The 16,633-nt window shown below is 63.9% G+C and overlaps 3 protein-coding genes across 3 annotated transcripts in view; all 3 read right to left on the minus strand.

The window, feature by feature from the left end:
* EMIHUDRAFT_232336 (putative ABC transporter) overlaps nucleotides 1-1,974 on the minus strand; it is a gene marked incomplete at both ends in the record, with an annotated part of 3,438 nt that extends 1,464 nt beyond the window's left edge. Inside the window, 6 exons of the mRNA XM_005783278.1 lie at nucleotides 241-308; nucleotides 513-720; nucleotides 952-978; nucleotides 1,170-1,304; nucleotides 1,387-1,539; nucleotides 1,813-1,974. Coding sequence (XP_005783335.1) covers nucleotides 241-308; nucleotides 513-720; nucleotides 952-978; nucleotides 1,170-1,304; nucleotides 1,387-1,539; nucleotides 1,813-1,974 — 753 coding nt within the window. The remainder of the gene's footprint in view (nucleotides 1-240; nucleotides 309-512; nucleotides 721-951; nucleotides 979-1,169; nucleotides 1,305-1,386; nucleotides 1,540-1,812) is intronic.
* A 307-nt stretch (nucleotides 1,975-2,281) lies between these two features.
* On the minus strand, nucleotides 2,282-4,154 carry EMIHUDRAFT_456430 (hypothetical protein; the record flags this gene model as incomplete). The annotated part of the gene is made up of 5 exons (XM_005783279.1): nucleotides 2,282-2,312; nucleotides 2,540-2,613; nucleotides 2,843-2,926; nucleotides 2,996-3,063; nucleotides 3,618-4,154. Coding segments are annotated over 5 exons (792 nt in total), but the record flags the coding sequence as incomplete, so codon positions are not given.
* Nucleotides 4,155-15,644: 11,490 nt separating this feature from the next.
* EMIHUDRAFT_232341 (hypothetical protein) overlaps nucleotides 15,645-16,633 on the minus strand; it is a gene marked incomplete at both ends in the record, with an annotated part of 1,864 nt that continues 875 nt past the window's right edge. Inside the window, 2 exons of the mRNA XM_005783280.1 lie at nucleotides 15,645-15,743; nucleotides 16,326-16,472. Of these exons, the coding sequence (XP_005783337.1) occupies nucleotides 15,645-15,743; nucleotides 16,326-16,472 (246 nt within the window). The remainder of the gene's footprint in view (nucleotides 15,744-16,325; nucleotides 16,473-16,633) is intronic.

The following is a 16,633-nucleotide window of genomic DNA, read 5'->3' on the forward strand; positions in this document are numbered from 1 at the left end:
GTGGCGAGATGTGGGGAGTATGGGGAGGTGTGGGGAGGTGTGGGGAGGTGTGGGGAGATGTGGGGAGATGTGGGGAGATATGGGGAGGTGTGGGGAGATGCGGGGAGATGCGGGGAGATGTGGCGAGATGTGGGGAGATATGGGGAGGTGTGGGGAGGTGTGGTGAGGTGTGGGGAGGTGTGGGGAGATGTGGGGAGGTGTGAGGAGATGTGGGGAGATCGCCTCGTCGAGCAGCAGCACGCGCGGCTCCGCGAGCAGGGCGCGCGCGATGGCGACGCGCTGCTTCTGCCCGCCCGACAGCTTGATGCCTGACATGTCTCGGAAGTGTCTCGGACGTGTCTCGGAAGTGTCTGCCTGCCGGACAGCTTGATGCCGCGCTCTCCGACCAGCGTCGCGTACCTATCGGAAGGTTCTGAGAAGGCTCAGGGACGGTTCCAACAGATGCCCCGATGCAGTCCTGGTACCGCCCCACCTGTCGGAAGGTTCCGAGAAGGCTCAGGGACGGTTCCAACAGATGCCGCGCCATCCCGACAACGTCTCGCACCCGTCAGAGAGGCCGCCCACAAACTCGTGCGCGTTGGCGCGGCGGCACGCCTCCTCTACGCGCGCGCGGACGGCGGCGTCGTTAAAGTCGACCCGCCCCCCGCCTTCGCGCGCGCGCGCCGCGGACAGGGAGTAGCCGACGTTCTCCTCGACGGAGAGACCGAAGAGGAGCGGCTCCTGGTGCGCCCATGAATAGAAGGGCTGGTGGGGAGTGGGTAGCCGCTACTCGCCAGCAGCTGAGGGCGTGTGGCGGGGGGCGGCTCCTCTTGCGCCCGCAAGAACTACGCGTGAGTGAGTCATTCCTCGCCAGCTAGGGGCGGACCCCACTGCGCCAGCGCCATCTGGGGCCGCAGCCACGGGGGAGAGGGGGGGAGAGATGGGGAGAGATGGGGAGATCGCCTGCTGCACCAGCGCCATCTGGGACCGCAGCCACACCTGGTCGAGGTGGCCCACATCTCAAGGGGAGATGTGGGGAGATGTGGGGAGATGTGGGGAGATGTGGGGAGATATGGGGAGATGTGGGGAGATGTGGGGAGATGTGGGGAGATGTGGGGGGATGTGGGGAGATGTGGGGAGATGTGGGGAGATGTGGGGGGATGTGGGGAGATGTGGGGAGGCAGCCACACCTGGTCGAGGTCCCCCACCCCGTGGCCGTCGATCGTGATCGCGCCTCGCTGCGGGTCGTAGAAGCGCAGCAGCAGAGAGAGGGTTGTGCTCTTGCCGCAGCCGCTCGACCCCACCAGCGCGACCGTCGACTCGGCCTGAGAGTGCGTGCGCGCACAGCCGAGAGCTCAGCAATGCCCCACCCGTACAGCCAGCGCCGCGTGTCGACAAAGCCTTCACAGACAGGGTGAAGCCACGCAGCACGGGGACGTCCTCTGCCGTCGGGAAGGCGAACACGACGCCCTCGAAGGCGATCTCGCCGCGCATCGGCTCTGCCGGCGACTGCCCGCCGCCGGTTGGTAGCCGCGGCTCGCGGTCAAGTAGCTGGAAGATCTTGGTGGCACCTCATTTGGCCCAGGGAGGTGTGGGGAGAGGTGGGGAGGTGTGGGGAGGTGTGGGGAGGTGTGGGGAGGTGCGGGGAGGTGTGGGGAGGTGTGGGGAGGTGTGGGGAGGTGTGGGGAGATGTGGGGAGATGTGGGGAGATATATGGGAGATATGGCGCCTCCGATGGCCTGCCCCAGCGACATGGCGGAGGAGGCGAGCTGACCAATCCCCATCACGATCTATGCCAAGTTCCGCATAGTCAGACACAGCCAACCGTCGTACGTGTAGCCGGGCCGGAGTCGGGCGGGCCTGCATCTGGTAGGACTGGAACGCGGTGAGCTTGCCGAACTGCAGCTGGCCGTAGGTGATCAGCCAGAAGCCGACGCCCACGCTCACCTGCAAGGCGCCAAAGATGACCGCGAAGCCGGACGAGGTTAGGGCCATTCCTCCGGAAGTTGGGGGAGGTGGGGGGAGATGTGGGGAGATGTGGGGAGATGGGGGGAGATGTGGGGAGATGTGGGGAGATGTGGGGAGATGTGGGGAGACGAGGTGAGAGCCGTGCCTGCGGCCGACTTGAACGCCCCGTGGCGGTAGGTGGTGTCGCCCGCCGAAGGCCACCACTCGCGGCCCGTCGGCGCCCCGATGCAGTCTTGGTACCGCCCCACCTATCGGAAGGTTCTGCGAAGGCTCAGGGAAGGTTCCAAGAGATGCCCCGATGCAGTCCTGGTACCGCCCCACCTCGAGCGTCTCCGCCGCAAAGCAGCGGACGGTGCGCATCATGCCTACGTGTGGGGAGAGATGCTCGAGATCTGGGGAGGTTGCATCTAGCAGCGGACGGTGCGCATCATGCCCACGTGATGACTCCCATACCTCCAGAGTACCGAACCCTAGTGTGCTGTGCGAGAGGCTTGTGGTTTAAGCTTAATGAAGGGCTCGAGCGGCGTCGCCTGGAACCCTTAATTAACCCTTAATTAACCCTTAATTAATTAAGACTACTAGGGCCCCGTGCCGAGCGACTCAGTCGACGCGACCGACGCGCGGGCGAGCGCAGCCTGGTACTGCTTGGTGAGGCGGGACACGAGCCTAGGGTGATGAGGGGAGATGTGGGGAGATGTGGGGAGATGTGGGGAGATATGAGGCGGGACACGCGCCTCGGGCAAACGGGGAGATCAGCCGAGATTAGCCCAGATTAGTCCAGATTAGCCGAGATGGTGAGGCGGGACACGCGCCTCATTCCGGGCAAACGGGGAGATCGGCCGAGATTAGCCCAGATTAGCCCAGATTAGCCGAGATGGTGAGGCGGGACACGCGCCTCATCCCGGGCAAGCAGACCAGCACGAGCCAGCCAAGTAGCGAGAGGAAGGCGATCAGCGTCATCTGCCAGCTCACTATGAACCTGTTCACAGCCGGGGTGTGTGAAGAGAGGGTAGCGATCGGGGCCCTCGGCCAGCGCACGGCTATGAACATGAGCGTGACCCCGCCGACGACCTTGACAATGCCGATGAAGAAGTCGTTGAGCGACGACGTCGTGGCCTGTGGGGAGATATGGGGAGATATGGGGAGATACGGGGAGATATGCAGAAGCCGTTCAGCGACGACGTCGTGGCCTGTGGGGAGATACGGGGAGATATGGGGAGATACGGGGAGATATGCAGAAGTCGTTCAGCGACGACGTCGTGGCCTGTGGGGAGATATGGGGAGATATGGGGAGATATGGGGATATGAAGAAGTCGTGAGGCGAGGACGTCGTGGCCTGTGGGGAGATATGGGGAGATATGGGGAGATATGGGGATATGAAGAAGTCGTGAGGCGAGGACGTCGTGGCCTGTGGGGAGATATGGGGAGATATGGGGAGATATGGGGATATGAAGAAGTCGTGAGGCGAGGACGTCGTGGCCTAGGGAAGTTCGCTCAGGAAGTGTGGCAGCCCTGTTGGCTGGGTGTCTTGTCTTGTGGTTCCGTGTGTCGCTCCTTGTGTGTGACTGCCACCGCCCGTCAGTCATTGGTCGGACTGTGTTTCGCCTTCCGACCTATCTCTCTATCGTGGCCTGCTGCAGCAGCAGCGTGTCCGAGCCGAGCCGCGAGACCAGGTCCCCGCTCTTCTGCGCGTCGAAGAAGCCCATCTCTTGCCGCAGCAGGTGCTCGTACAGCCGCCGCCGCAGCCGCGAGACGACGCGCTCGCCCGAGAGACCGGTCGCGAAGCCGGAGAGGAAACCGAGTGCCTGGCCGGCCACGTGCAGCGCAAGCACCCACGTGAAGGTGCGGAGGATGACCTCCCGCGTCGCGTCGCCCCGCTCCTCGTGGCCGTACGACTCCACCACCGCGTCGTACGCTGTGGCGAGGATGAGCGGGCTCGCAAATGAGCAGCCTTCGGAGCCGAGGCGGAGGAGCACGGCGAGCAGCAGCACCGGCCTCTCCTGCGAGGAGAGCGCAAACACCTTGCCCACCGTGAGGCCAGGCCGGACCGCTTTGCCAGCGGCGGCCGAACCATCGTCAGAGGCCGCGTCAGGAGAGGCGACTAGCGGTTCGACGGTGGCGCGCGCCGGCCGCGACCACCAGCGCGAGCGGCTGCGAGACGTGTCCTGCTGGCGCTCAGAGTTGATCGGCGCGCTGAGGTCCCCCATCCTACCCGAGATTACCCGAGATTACCCGAGATTACCGGAGATTATCCGGGATTACCCGGGACTACTATACTGTGTGTGTTTTTGCTCGTGGCGTTCAGGGCGGCTCGCACACGCACGCACGCACGCACGCACGCACACACACACACACACACACACACACACACACACACACACACACACACACACACACACACACACACACACACACACACACACACACACACACACACACACACACACACACACACACACACACACACACACACACACACACACACACACACACACACTGCTCGCCAATCTCGCCCCTCCCACTACTCGGTTGCCCAGTGGGCGGCTATCCAGGCGGCTGAGAAGGCGGCATGGGACGCGGCGCGCTGCCCTAGGTTTAGGGCGGCTTTGGACGCTATGCCGGAACAGGGGCCGGGATGTTGCGACGGAGGGCCGGAGCTATGGGCTGGCGCCACGACGTTGCAGGACACGGAGGGGTGGAAGGAGCTGGTGAAGGCGGGAAAGATTCTGCTCTTCGACGAGGATCGGGCGGTGGTGATGCGATATGCTCCTGGCGGGGGGCGCGGTCGAGGGCGCGGGGGTGGGTCGCGCAGTGCCCGCTGGCGGGGCAAGCGGCGAGGGGGTCGCCGGGGGGGTTGGGATGATGGGGATGGTCTTTTCGGCGAGCACTACGGTGCTCGCGGATTCGACTGTCCCCCCGATCGTGCCCACCTCCATGAGGACGACGGCGCCTTCTAAAGGTCCGTCGCAGGCTGTGCCTCTTTTGGTACCTGTGTCGAACCTGTGTGCTGCGCGGGAGATTCATTTGTTGAATTCTTTTGAGCCAGACGCAACCGCGTCGCCGCCCGCTGGCTCATGCGCGCCTCGTCGGTTTTCGCGTTGGCGTGCACCGCCGTCGGCGCATGCCACGCAGCCGGCACGGCTATTCTCGACGCCGACACGCCGATGCCACCAACGCCGCCACCCTCCCCACCGTTCCCGCCTTTTGCGCCCGGGTGGAGCCACCGCGTGAGCGCGACGCGCGCGGCCTTGGACAACGCCGAGATCCACACGATCAGTTTCGCTGCGGGCAACCCACCTGGTCCGCATGCCTTGCTGCACGTAGGGCCTGCAAAAACAGGTACAACACACTTGCAAGCATTCTTCGCCACAAATGCGCAGCGCCTCAAGTCCTATGGCTGGACATACCCGAGTCTCTTTGGCGAAAGCTGCCGTGCCCAGACAACTGCGAGGCTTGGAGGCAAATGGTCCGGGTCACTTCGATATGTCCTGAAGCCATGCCACCAGCAGACGCAAGACCACGAAGTCTGCGGAGCCAGCACTATAGATAAGGAAAGAACGCAGCTGGCACGCGCACGGCAACTCGGCAGGGAATGTACCAATATCGACTCAGCACTGCGTCGCACACTGGCAACCGGAGATGACGCGGCAGTGGAGGCGGTCATCCTTCAGTGGTGGAAAGATGAGTTTGCGAGAATTGCACAAAGCGACGCACCCAACTTGATCGTGTCGGACGAGGCTTTCGGTAATCCGACCTACGCACCGCTGCTTGCGCATGCGTTCAAGGAAGCCGGCTACCAGCGGCTGTCAGCGGTGATCGTGTACCGCACGCCACTCTTGAGCTGGGCGCGCAGCACATACAACCAGCATATGGAGGGGAGTGGCCCAACTGTTGAGATGCACCTGCAGCCTCCCTCGCTTCTGTTTGACGAATTTGTGCCGCAGACCGTGGACGCGCTGGCTGAGAAGCTGCCGGTTGTGGTCAAGGCCTATCGGGATGAGGGATTCGAAACGATGGTCATTGACCTGGCCGGCGCGAAAGAAAAGGGCTTCGACCAGGCAGACGTTGTGGCGTGCGATATCATGCGCGTGCCGTTTTGCAAGGAGTCAAAGTGGCGCTCAGGCACCTCGACCGGTGAGAGCAATTCGAGATCCGACTACCCGAACCCCATCGGGAATGTGGCCTGGGCATACTACAAGGCTGCTAGTGGCGATAACTGCTCCCTTCCTAAAGCTGGCGAGCGCGGCAAATCTTTTCGAGCCATGGTATCTGCTCTTGCCTCTGCAGGCTGCCTGGGGACACAAGGACAAGCCCCAGAGTACTCGTGCACAGACTGGGCGCAGGTGGAGAACCGGGCGGTGAGCATGGAGATGCGCTGGCGCACCTCGGCAACGCAAGTCTTCCATTCGCTGGAGAAGCCTCTAACTGAAAAGATTGTGCTTTGCTCGCTCAACGCGAGCTACCTGCTCGCAAAGCCAGACGCAAAGCGCGTGTTCAGGGCCTTTTGCACAAACGAGCAAGCGGACAAACTTGGCAGCGTCACACTTGCTAGACCGTCCCATTTGCTGGAACACGCGCCATCAGTTTGCCCCAGGGTGAGCAACGAGTGCACGCTATCTCAAGCACATGGGGTTCTCATGTCAATGGCTGAACCGAACTCCACCAATATGAGCAGTAAAGTTATGCCTGGACTTCGTGGATTGCCAGGGGTTCAATTACATACAAAGTATTCAGCCGGTACGCCTATGGTCGTGCGTGTAGGAAAGACAGGCTCTGGAAGCTTACACGACTTCCTGAGACACAAGTGTGTCGTGGTCAATGAAGTACACGTCGTTGCCCCACCAGCAGCAATTCTGATTGATCCCAGCAGGAGCCCTTTGATCGTGGTCACGGTCCGCAATCCGGTGGCCAGGTTCATCTCCTCCTACAACATGTGGGTCGAAGAAAGTGCCTCTCATAGTGACTCTCGTAGTGCCTGCTGGGCGTCTGCTGACGAGCTGCTGCAGCGCTATGCGACGCTGAACAACCGCCGCCCTTCGCATGCCAATCAGTGCGATCTCACAGCAGCGCAGCTGTCTGCACCATGGCCAAGAAACTCACATGCTTGTGCAGGCAAAACTTGCGCGTTCAACTTGGCCCATGTTGATAAGGGGTTTTGCTTCTACTGGGCTGGAACCACGTGCGCCCTGCAGAGACGAGCTGCTCGCGGCGACATATTTGCCGTGGCCACAGAGACTCTCGAGGCAGATATGAGAGAGCTGCTCGTTTGGCTCGGTAGCCGTGGTCATCATGCGCACAACTCAAGCTGTGGAAGCCACAACCCGACGATGAGCCATGCGTCCTCTGGACAGACGAACCTGAGTGCGGCTTCACGCGCCATTGCGGACAGATTATTGGCTGACGAGTTCCTCCTGGCCAACGCCCTCGTGAAGCTTTCGACCAACAAGGGTGCGGCCAGCTTTTACTGCACCGAGCAGGTCAGGGTTTCCGGTGTGTGCTTTCGCGCTCCACCTCCCAACCCGTGAAGCTTCTGGCGATGGGGCGGCAGAGGGAGAGACGATAACAGCGAGGGCAGTTGTGCAGTGGTGGACTGCGGGGGGGTCAGGTGGTGGCACGTGAGCCTTCCTCCACGTGCCTCCGACCCCCGACTGTACGTTTGCATGTAAAGGAACCTTCCATTGAAGGCGCCTGTCGCCTGAAGAGTGAAGTGTGTTTTGCATCTTCCCCTGTCTCGTGGTTTCTCGCTCTCTCACTGAGCTGGTGTTGCATAAATGGGAGACGCTCCCTCCGTGACAAATTGTGAAAGCGTGACAGCCACAGCCGCACAGCGGCTGTTCGGTTGCTTCCCCCAGGATTAGTCTTCTCTGCCTGGGGGGACACCCTCGGGCGGCCGGGTGGGGCTGCGGCTGGAGCTAGCATGGCTGGATAGAGCCGAGACCCCGTGTTGAGGCGGCGCTCCTTCGGGCGGCTTTTAGAGTCGGGAGATATTCGGCAGATCTGTCACCTGTGGGCGCGAGCCACGGGAAGTGGTACGCGAGCAGCCCAACGGTCTGCGAGCACGCGTCCACCAGGTCGGCCACCACGCACGAGTCGATCCGCCGCCGTGCCTCCGCGAGCTCGTCCGCGTCGAGATAGAGCCCGGCGCGAGAGTTGCGCCGCTCGCCCCACCCCGACGTTGGCGCCACCCACCGCGCAATCTCATTGACGCACGTGTGCATGCCATCGGTGCGGCCAACGGCGCCACGCAGCTCTTCTGCGGTCAGATTGCCGAGGTCGCGCCCGTCGAGCGTAGGCGCCAGACGCTCATTGTAGCACGACCGGAAGCGCGCGACCGGCTCGCGCACGAGCAGCACGCAATCGAAGTGGCCGTCGCTCGGGCTGCTGGCGACGCCCCCCCCCTGCGTCCAGCCGAACGCGCCGAGCGATTGACTCACGAGGAAGGGCATGTGGCCTGCGTACAGCGCGGGCGCCGACTGCCCGAAAGGAAGCTCGCTCGGCGGTGCCGCCCGCGGCCGCGAGAGCAGAGAGTCGGTTCCGTACGTGTGGCAGCCGCGACGTGCGGCGGAGTTCGAGCGCTGACCGGCGAGCTCCTTGCCGGGCTGCAGCCACGAGCCGGCCCGGTGAGCGTAGCACGGGATGTAGTGCGAGAGCCGCAGAGTCTCGGCCGCGCGCACCAGCGCCTCGCGCAACTCGGAGCCGCCCGACTTGCGCAGGTGGAAGAAGATGAACGGCCGCGCCGGGCTCGGCACTGCGACGCGCGGCGACGCCTCGTGCGCGCACGCCGCGCGCTCGACCGCACTCAGGTTGGCCGCACTCGCGACGACGAAGCGCGGCGCCGCACTCAGGTTGGCCGCGCTCGCGTCGAGCCCGCGGCCAAGAGGGTCGTCAGGCAGCGGCGGCCGCGGCGCGGGCGCCTCCGCCGCGGCGAAGAGGGTCGTCAGGCAGCGGCGGAGCGGCGCGTAGACGATGCTGCGGATGCGATCGTCGACGGCCGCGGAGACGCTCGTGTCGACGATGCGCTCGTAGAGGGCGGGCGGGCGCCTCGCGAGGACCGCCTTGCCCGACGTGTGTCCCCGCTTCGCCTTGAGCTCCATCCGCTGCTCCGACTGGTAGGAGTAGTGGGCGAGGTACACTCCCGCGCCCTTCAGGCAGTCGGTTCTCAGCCCGATGGTCGCGCAGTCGGAACGCCAGCGCTCGCCGTGCCCGCGCACCCCCTGGTACTTGCACGAGTGCGTTGAGCATTTGAGGCGACAATCGACACCCCACAGGACCAACGGCTTGCCGACCGCCACCTGTGGCACCCGACGGTCGGAGCGGCCGTCGAGAGCCCAGGTAAGCGGCGCACGACGCACAAAATGGCGCAGCACCGGCCCTTGGGGCTGACAAACCAGACCCGAGCTACCGAAGAGCCGCCACGGCACGACAACCGAGGAGATTCGGTCGCGATGCATCCGCGTTGCCAGGTCGCGCAGCGAAGAGTTGGAGGGTACGACCATGTACTCGTCGTCGTCGAGCGGAAGCAGCAGCGAGCCCACCGGCGGCTGCAGCGAGGGCGTGGCGTAGATGATGTACAACGCCACCGAGCTCGCGCCGCGCTGGCCCCTCTCCAGCGCCCGCGCTATGTGGTGTATACTCCTGCACCGCAAATCGAAGATGGTAACGAGGCCACGCGCGACGTACGGTGCGAGTGAAACGTTGGCGGCCGCGTCGCGATCGCACGAGTTGTCAATGTACACGGCATGGTGGACGCCGAGCAGCAGGTGGTACTCGAGGTGCCTGATCAGCTCGACAGGTTGCGTGTCCTTGAACGCCACCAGCATGACGACGCGCGCCCTCAAAGGCTGCTTCGTGCGCCGTGAGTTAGGCCGCCGCGCAGCCTCCCAGGCTTGAGCGCAGCCAGGAGCCCTCGCCGTCGAGAGCGAGGGGCACCCCGGGCGTTCACTAAGCGACCGTCCGACGCGCTTCCAGCCAGCAGGATACGCAGTGCGGCGCTCCGACGGATTCAGGGGGAGGCGTGGCAGCCTTGCTCCGTTGGCCCAGCACGACTCGTTTATCCGCTCGTGGCTCGCGGAGATGGCAGGTGCCGGTGGCCTGATTGTCCGGTGCACCCTCACATGATTTGTAGCCCTGGTGCTGTCTGTCAACTGCAGCGGGTGCGTCCGAGTGCCGGACGCTTGCGGGTGGAGCTTGTGTTGGTGCCTCCGACCACTTGCGAGAGGGAGAGCTGTAGTGCCGGTGCCGGTGTGTCGTTGCGAAAATCCGCGGGAGACATCGGACTCCGCAGGCGCATCCGGAGCAGGCGAGCACGGTGGCGCGCAGTACTGTCCAGTCGCACATGTGTGCACCGGCAGCGCGAGAAGGAGCAATGCGCGCTGCATGGTACGGTGTGCGAGCGTCCCCGTGGCGTGACCCTCAGCTCGACGCGTGATTTTTTATTTCCGGGGCGGAAGAATTTCAAAACAAAAGGCTCTCGCACACGCACGATTCACACGACAGACAAGGCGCAGACGACGGCTTCCTTAGAAAAGCGAAGTGGACCCCCCCTTTTCCCTCTCCACCCCCCATTCCTTTCGAGTCGCTTATTAGGCCATGGTGGAGGGGATGGCGCCCCTTTGCCGGCGCTCATGCTCGTGCACGCCGCGTTCGCGATGCCTACCACTCGCTGCGCCAACGACAGAGGGCGCCCTCATCAGGCTGTGCGATGCATCGAGTGCCGCCGCTTGTGGCCCTACTGGGAGAGGTTCTCCTCGAGCTCCGAAGAGAGAGGCCGCGGCACGGGGGGGGGGGGGGAGGGTGGCGGCGCACATAGTCAGCCGTGCACTCGCTGTAGCTTGCACTGTCTATCGAGACATCGCCGCTGCCGCTCACGTACACAGCGCCACCCTGAACGAGGCGGGCAGCGCTAGCAGGGCGTCAGTGTCCCGCCCGGGCAAGCAGAGTGGCTCTCGGGGAGGGCGTCCAATTTTCTGCACGGTGAAGCATCGCGCCGAGCAGTGTGTGGGAGGGAGAGGGCGTAAGACGCACCGCGCCAGCCGTACACTCGCTGAAGCTGACACCTTTCATCGAGACGTCGCCGCTGGCCTCCACGATCACAGCGCCGCCACCCTGGACGAGGACGGGCAGCGCAAGCTGGGCGTCAGCGGGCGAGGTGCGGAGCTAGCAGAATGGCCCTCGGTGGAGGGTTCCGCACATCGCCAGCCGCGCACTAGCTGAAGCTGACACCCTCCATCGAGACGTGACATGAGGTGCGGCTTGAAATCACCTCGCCCGTCCACAAAGTGCAGAACCCCCAGGTAGAGGGGGCTGCAGCCTCCCGTGACGTAGAACATCTTGGAGCTATTCCCGCCGTCGAGGGTCGCGCCCTCGCGCCCTCCCCGCTGCTGCGGACCGAGACGTGGATCTTGCCGCTGCAAGCATCGATGCTGAAGGCGAGGCGGGCGCCTGGCAGGATGTACACGCTCGCGTTGCGGCCCTGAGGGGAGGGGAGGGGAGCCCTCGCGGCGCCTTCATTGTGACAAAGAGCTTGCCCTTCTCCGGATCCTTGCGCAGCGCCTGTCGCTCCACCCACACACGTCACGCGGCCACGCCGGAAGCCGAATCCCTGCCCTGCCTGCACGCAGCCCCAGCGGACACGAGCGCGCGCGCGTCCACACAGGCAGCTCCGCACTTGGAGCCCAGGGGGGGCGAGGGCTGGGGGGTCGCGGCTTGGGGCGTCGGGCGAACTCATCGCGGGCGAGGGACGCGCGCGCGGGGTGTCGGCGAGATGTGTGGCGAGGTATGGCGAGGGACGAGATGGGGAGATCAGGCGAGGTATGGCGAGGTATGGCGAGGTGTGGCGAGTGTGGCGAGGTGTGGCGAGATGTGGCGAGATGCGGCGAGATGCGGCGAGATGTGGCGAAGAGAGCGGAGCCGCGTCCCCCGGTTAGCACACACACGCACACAGCAGCCCCCTCCCGCGCCGCGGGCCCCGGGGTCTCTGATGTGATCTGCTCTTTGAGTGGGGTGGGGTGGTGTGTGCGGTGGTGGCGTGGTGGGTGCGGTGGTGTGTGGTGGTGGAGCGGGCCGGATGATGAGGTGCACTTGGAGCACTTGGAGTCACCTGGTTTGTGGACCTCCCGCACCTGTCCTGACAGTCCTGACAGATTCCTGACCGAGTCCTGACAGAGTCCTGACAGAGTCCTGGCGGAGTCCTGACGACGCACAGTCTTCACACAATCGCCACCTCAAGGAAGTTTCGTCCGTCCTCCAAAGTTGGCCGTTCGTTGCTCAGCGTTCGTTGCTCAGCGCGTCGTCAGAGCTACGCGAGCACCGCTTGGCGCGACCGTCCGTTCTTGCGAGCATCGCCTCGTCAGCAGGTCGCTGCGACCTCCGTGCATCCAGGAACTTGCGCGGAATGTCGAGGTTCGTACTACGCCAGGCGGCTGATGATGACGACCCCGAGGACTGTCGGATCACCTCGGCGACGACGAGGACGGCAAGGAAGGGGACGAGGGGCACATCGAAGGACTGATCGCCGAGAGCAGTTATCGCACGGGCACAGACCGGCACCATTTCAAGGTGGCGGCGAGCCTGCGGCAGCAGCAGCAGCTTGCCGAGGAGGAGGAGGTTCGAGTGGCAACCGAGCGCTACGCCTCTCTCGGTGGTGCGTACATGCGCGAAGGGTCGAAGCGGGCGGACGCTGCGCGCGGCGAGTACGGCGAGATGGCGGCGGAGCGGGCGGAGCGGGCGCGCGCAGAAGCGCAGGCGGCCTATGGCGACACGGACAAGTCTCGTCGTTGTGGGAGAGAAGCCCTCGACAAAAAGGCAACCGCACGTCCACAGGTGCGAGATCTGCTCAGCGCGAGCGATGACGGCGATAGCAGCAGTCCCTCCTTAAGCGGCGGCGGCGGCGGCCGCCGCCGCTGGACCTCCTCGATTGCTCGGCTGACCTCGCACCCCTCGTGCGCGGGCGCAACCACTTCCGAGAAGCTGCTAACGAGATGAACCAAGATAAACTGAGATGAATCAAGATGAGGCGATAGGCACCTCCGAGAAGCCGAGCGGGGGGCCGACGCCGCGGCGGGGCACGCGGCGGGGCAGCGACTGCGCCAGCGGGGCGCGTTCGGTGAAGGCCACAGCGGCGCCGCGAGGCCATCGCGCTGTTCCCAGTTTTCTTCTGAACGCTCCCGGGAGGCTAGCCCCTCGCGGGAGGCTAGCCCCAAGGAGCGGCGACTCAGTACGATCAGCGACAACAGCACCGAGATGGTTTAGTTAGAGAGAAGAGAGAGATTTTTAGCCAATACCGACGCACAGCAACACCAAATCAAATCAGTTAAGTGTCATGGTTTTAACTTTGAGGTGCCCTCACATGTTGTTGCACTGTTGCACACTGGGATGCGGGTTTACGGTGTGGATTCTCCGGATCGCTCGCTATGAAAGGGTACCCACCCCGCGTGTGTGTGGTGTGCGCACGGGACCCCCTGCCTCGGCCCTGGGCGATCGTTTCGGCCTCCCGGAGCTGGTGCGTTCATTCGGGGGGGGGGGGGGGGGGGGGATTTCCTTCGGTCATAACAACACGGTACAGGATCGAGGTGCACCGCGCTGCTGAAGGTGCCCCCCCCCTGGGCCGGTACACAGTAGCTACGGCTTTATTGGGAGCTGGAGGGAGCTCGTTTGAGCTGACTTACCTAGAGGGTGTGGATGCTGGGTGGAACAAAATCGGAGGACGCGACCCACTTCGCCACAGACGGTCCCGCGCCTCGCCGCTATGACGGGGACACACCCCGCACCATCCGCTGTGTCCCCGTCTTTGTCCGGAGTGAATACTCCAACGCGCTCGTCGGTGACGGTGTCCCCCAACCTGCGCCGCGCTCGGCGAACCTCGACAGCGCTTTCGGTGGCATGCAGCTCTTTGCGATAGAAGCCTGGAGAGCAGCTCCTCTGCTGCTCACACACTCTGCACAGTTGACACAGCCTACTGTGCGGCTGCCACAGCTGTGACAGCGATGGGCTCGCCCTCACTGGCCCTCAGTCACTTGTGCTGCGGCTTGTGTGAGCGACACTGCTCGGCGACTGCCGGCACACTGTGAGACCATGGGTGTGAGGTAAAACCACGCTACCAGCGCTTGGTCATGCGCATGACCAGACGGTGTAGCTGAGCTCCCTCGGAGACCGAGGGCGGCGCCCGGCGGCGCGGTGGCGCGGTGGGCTGCGAGTGCGCGATGTCTACGTCTTGCTCCATGTTATTGGCAACAAGATACGAAGAGACGAACGAACACGCGGGAACAATTAACTAATCAGGATATTACGCGGGGCGAGGTGTGAACGGTCTACCCGAGGTGAGGGTAGGCGCACCCCCCCCAATGGCGGCGGGCGAGTCGCGAGCTCGCAGAGCCGCCATTGCCATGTGAGAAGGGTTCGGCGAGTTGACCACGAGCCGTTCGCGGGGGGTAGGGTTCGGCGAGGTTCACGAGCCGTTCGCGGGGGGTAGGGTTCGGCGAGGTTCACGAGCCGTTCGCGGGGGGTAGGGTTCGCTGGGGTTAGGGGCTCGGGTTAGGGGTGGTTAGGGGCTGGGGTTAGGGGCTGGGGTTAGGGGCTGGTTTGTGTTGCCGTTCAGGCAAAATCCATGTCGGGTTGGGCTCGAGAGTTGGTAGGAGGAAGGTGCCAAGGCCACGCTGTTGGCGGTTGGTGCCAAGTCCAGCGCGTTGACGGGTGATGGATGGCGCGTTGGGGTTCTTGTGGCAAAAGATTCAGTGCATTGTTGCATGCTGCATCAAATCGAATCGCATCGCATCGCATCGCATCGCATAGCATCGCTGCTCGCGTTCGCTCCGCGAAGGGGCAAACTCGAACTGGGAGCCACTCGCGCGAATTCGAGCAGCGACGTGTGACGGGCTGTTGAAGCGGGTTAGTGCTGAGAGCACCATCTCATATACTGCGCAGAAAGCTGTGGTTGAGCGCACTGCGCTGATGAGGCGACTCAATACAAAGGAGGCCGGATCGGACCGTAGGCCGCTACCATGCGCATGACCAGACGGTGTAGCTGAGCTCCCTCGGAGACCGAGGGCGGCGCCCGGCGGCGCGGTGGCGCGGTGGGCTGCGAGTGCGCGATGTCTACGTCTTGCTCCATGTTATTGGCAACAAGATACGAAGAGACGAACGAACACGCGGGAACAATTAACTAATCAGGATATTACGCGGGGCGAGGTGTGAACGGTCTACCCGAGGTGAGGGTAGGCGCAGGTCACATCGGCCCCGAGGTCAGATCCATCTACTCTGTTGATGACAAGACTTGTCTACCGGCTGGAGCCGAGCAGGAGGGCCCGGCGCACAACCCCTGGTCAACTCACCCTCCACACCCCGTAGCCGTAGGAGCTAGGTCAGCCGCCGTGATGTGACGGCGGAGTTGACGCCTCCGACGGTCGTAGCGGCGTGGCTGAGGGCGGCGGTGGAGGAAAGACGCGTGAGCCGACGAGCTGGGCCGCTTTTTTCGCACGTGAATTCCCCAGTTTTCCACGGAGCATCTCCGCCACCACGCGCCCAGCTTACTCCCTCGGTACGCTCTCCTACCCCCTCTCCTCCCATGGAGGGCCCCAAACCGCAGCTCATGCCCCCCCCCCCCCCCTCCTTGCCCGCCTCGGCGTCCCTCGCCTGGCACCCCCACCGCCGCCGGCCTCTCAGCCCTCCTCACCGCCGCCGCCGAGCCTCAGCCCTGAGACTCAGCGAGGACCGCGAATGTGCGAGAGGAGCGAGCCGCCCCCTTTGAAGGAAGCCGCCGTCTCGGCCAGGCAGGCGTCCTTCTGCTCGCGATCCCACGCCTACCGCTGTGAAGAGGGCAGGTCAGGGACACTTCTCCAGACACACACACACACACACACACACACGAGGTGGGTGGGGCAAGGGCCGGGCTCGTCGCTCGCGACTCCACGACTAGACGACAGGAGCTGGCACGGCATTCAAAGTGCAAGGCCCGGTGCGCGTTGTGTGAGCGGTGTGGAGACTCCAACGTGATGAGGGCGGGAGGACGGGTATTGTGCAGTGTGTTCAGAGCACCGCGTGAGTACAACGGAGAGGAGGACAGTGAATACAGCGGAAGACGGGAGAGTACAGCGGAACACGTGGGCCTCTCGGGCGCTGGTTGGGAGACAAGAATCCGTATTCTGCTTCTAGGCACGAGATATGGGGAGATATGGGGAGACATGGGGAGATATGGGGAGATATGGGGAGATATTCCGCTTCTGGGCACAAGATATGGGGAGATATGGGGAGATATTCCGCTTCTAGGCACGAGATATGGGGGGATATGGGGAGATATGGGGAGATACTCTTCTAGGCTCCCGCGCCGCCGCCATCGCGTCAAGCCGAGAAAGGGGAGATGTGGGGGAGATGTGGGGAGATACTCCGCTTCTAGGGCTGCGCGCCGCCGCCATTGCGTCAATGCGGCCGCGCAGCCGCGGCAGTAGGTCCGCCTTGACGTCGCCCTGCCACTGGTAAAAGTGGAGCGTGCGCCCGCCGAGGAGCTTGTCGCTCATCGACTTCCCGATCATCTGGGTTCGGGTACCGTGGGGGTAGGGGATGGGTTCGGGTACCGAAGGGGTGGGGGTGGGTTCGGGTACCGTGGGTGTAGGGGATTGGCGGAAGGAGTGGGGGCTGGTTTCCGGGCACCGCTGGGGGTAAGGGGTAATTCCCGGAAAAGGGGTGGGGGGGG

Source organism: Emiliania huxleyi (assembly GCF_000372725.1).
Source record: "Emiliania huxleyi CCMP1516 chromosome Unknown EMIHUscaffold_180, whole genome shotgun sequence".
Taxonomy (NCBI): Eukaryota; Haptophyta; order Isochrysidales; family Noelaerhabdaceae; genus Emiliania; species Emiliania huxleyi.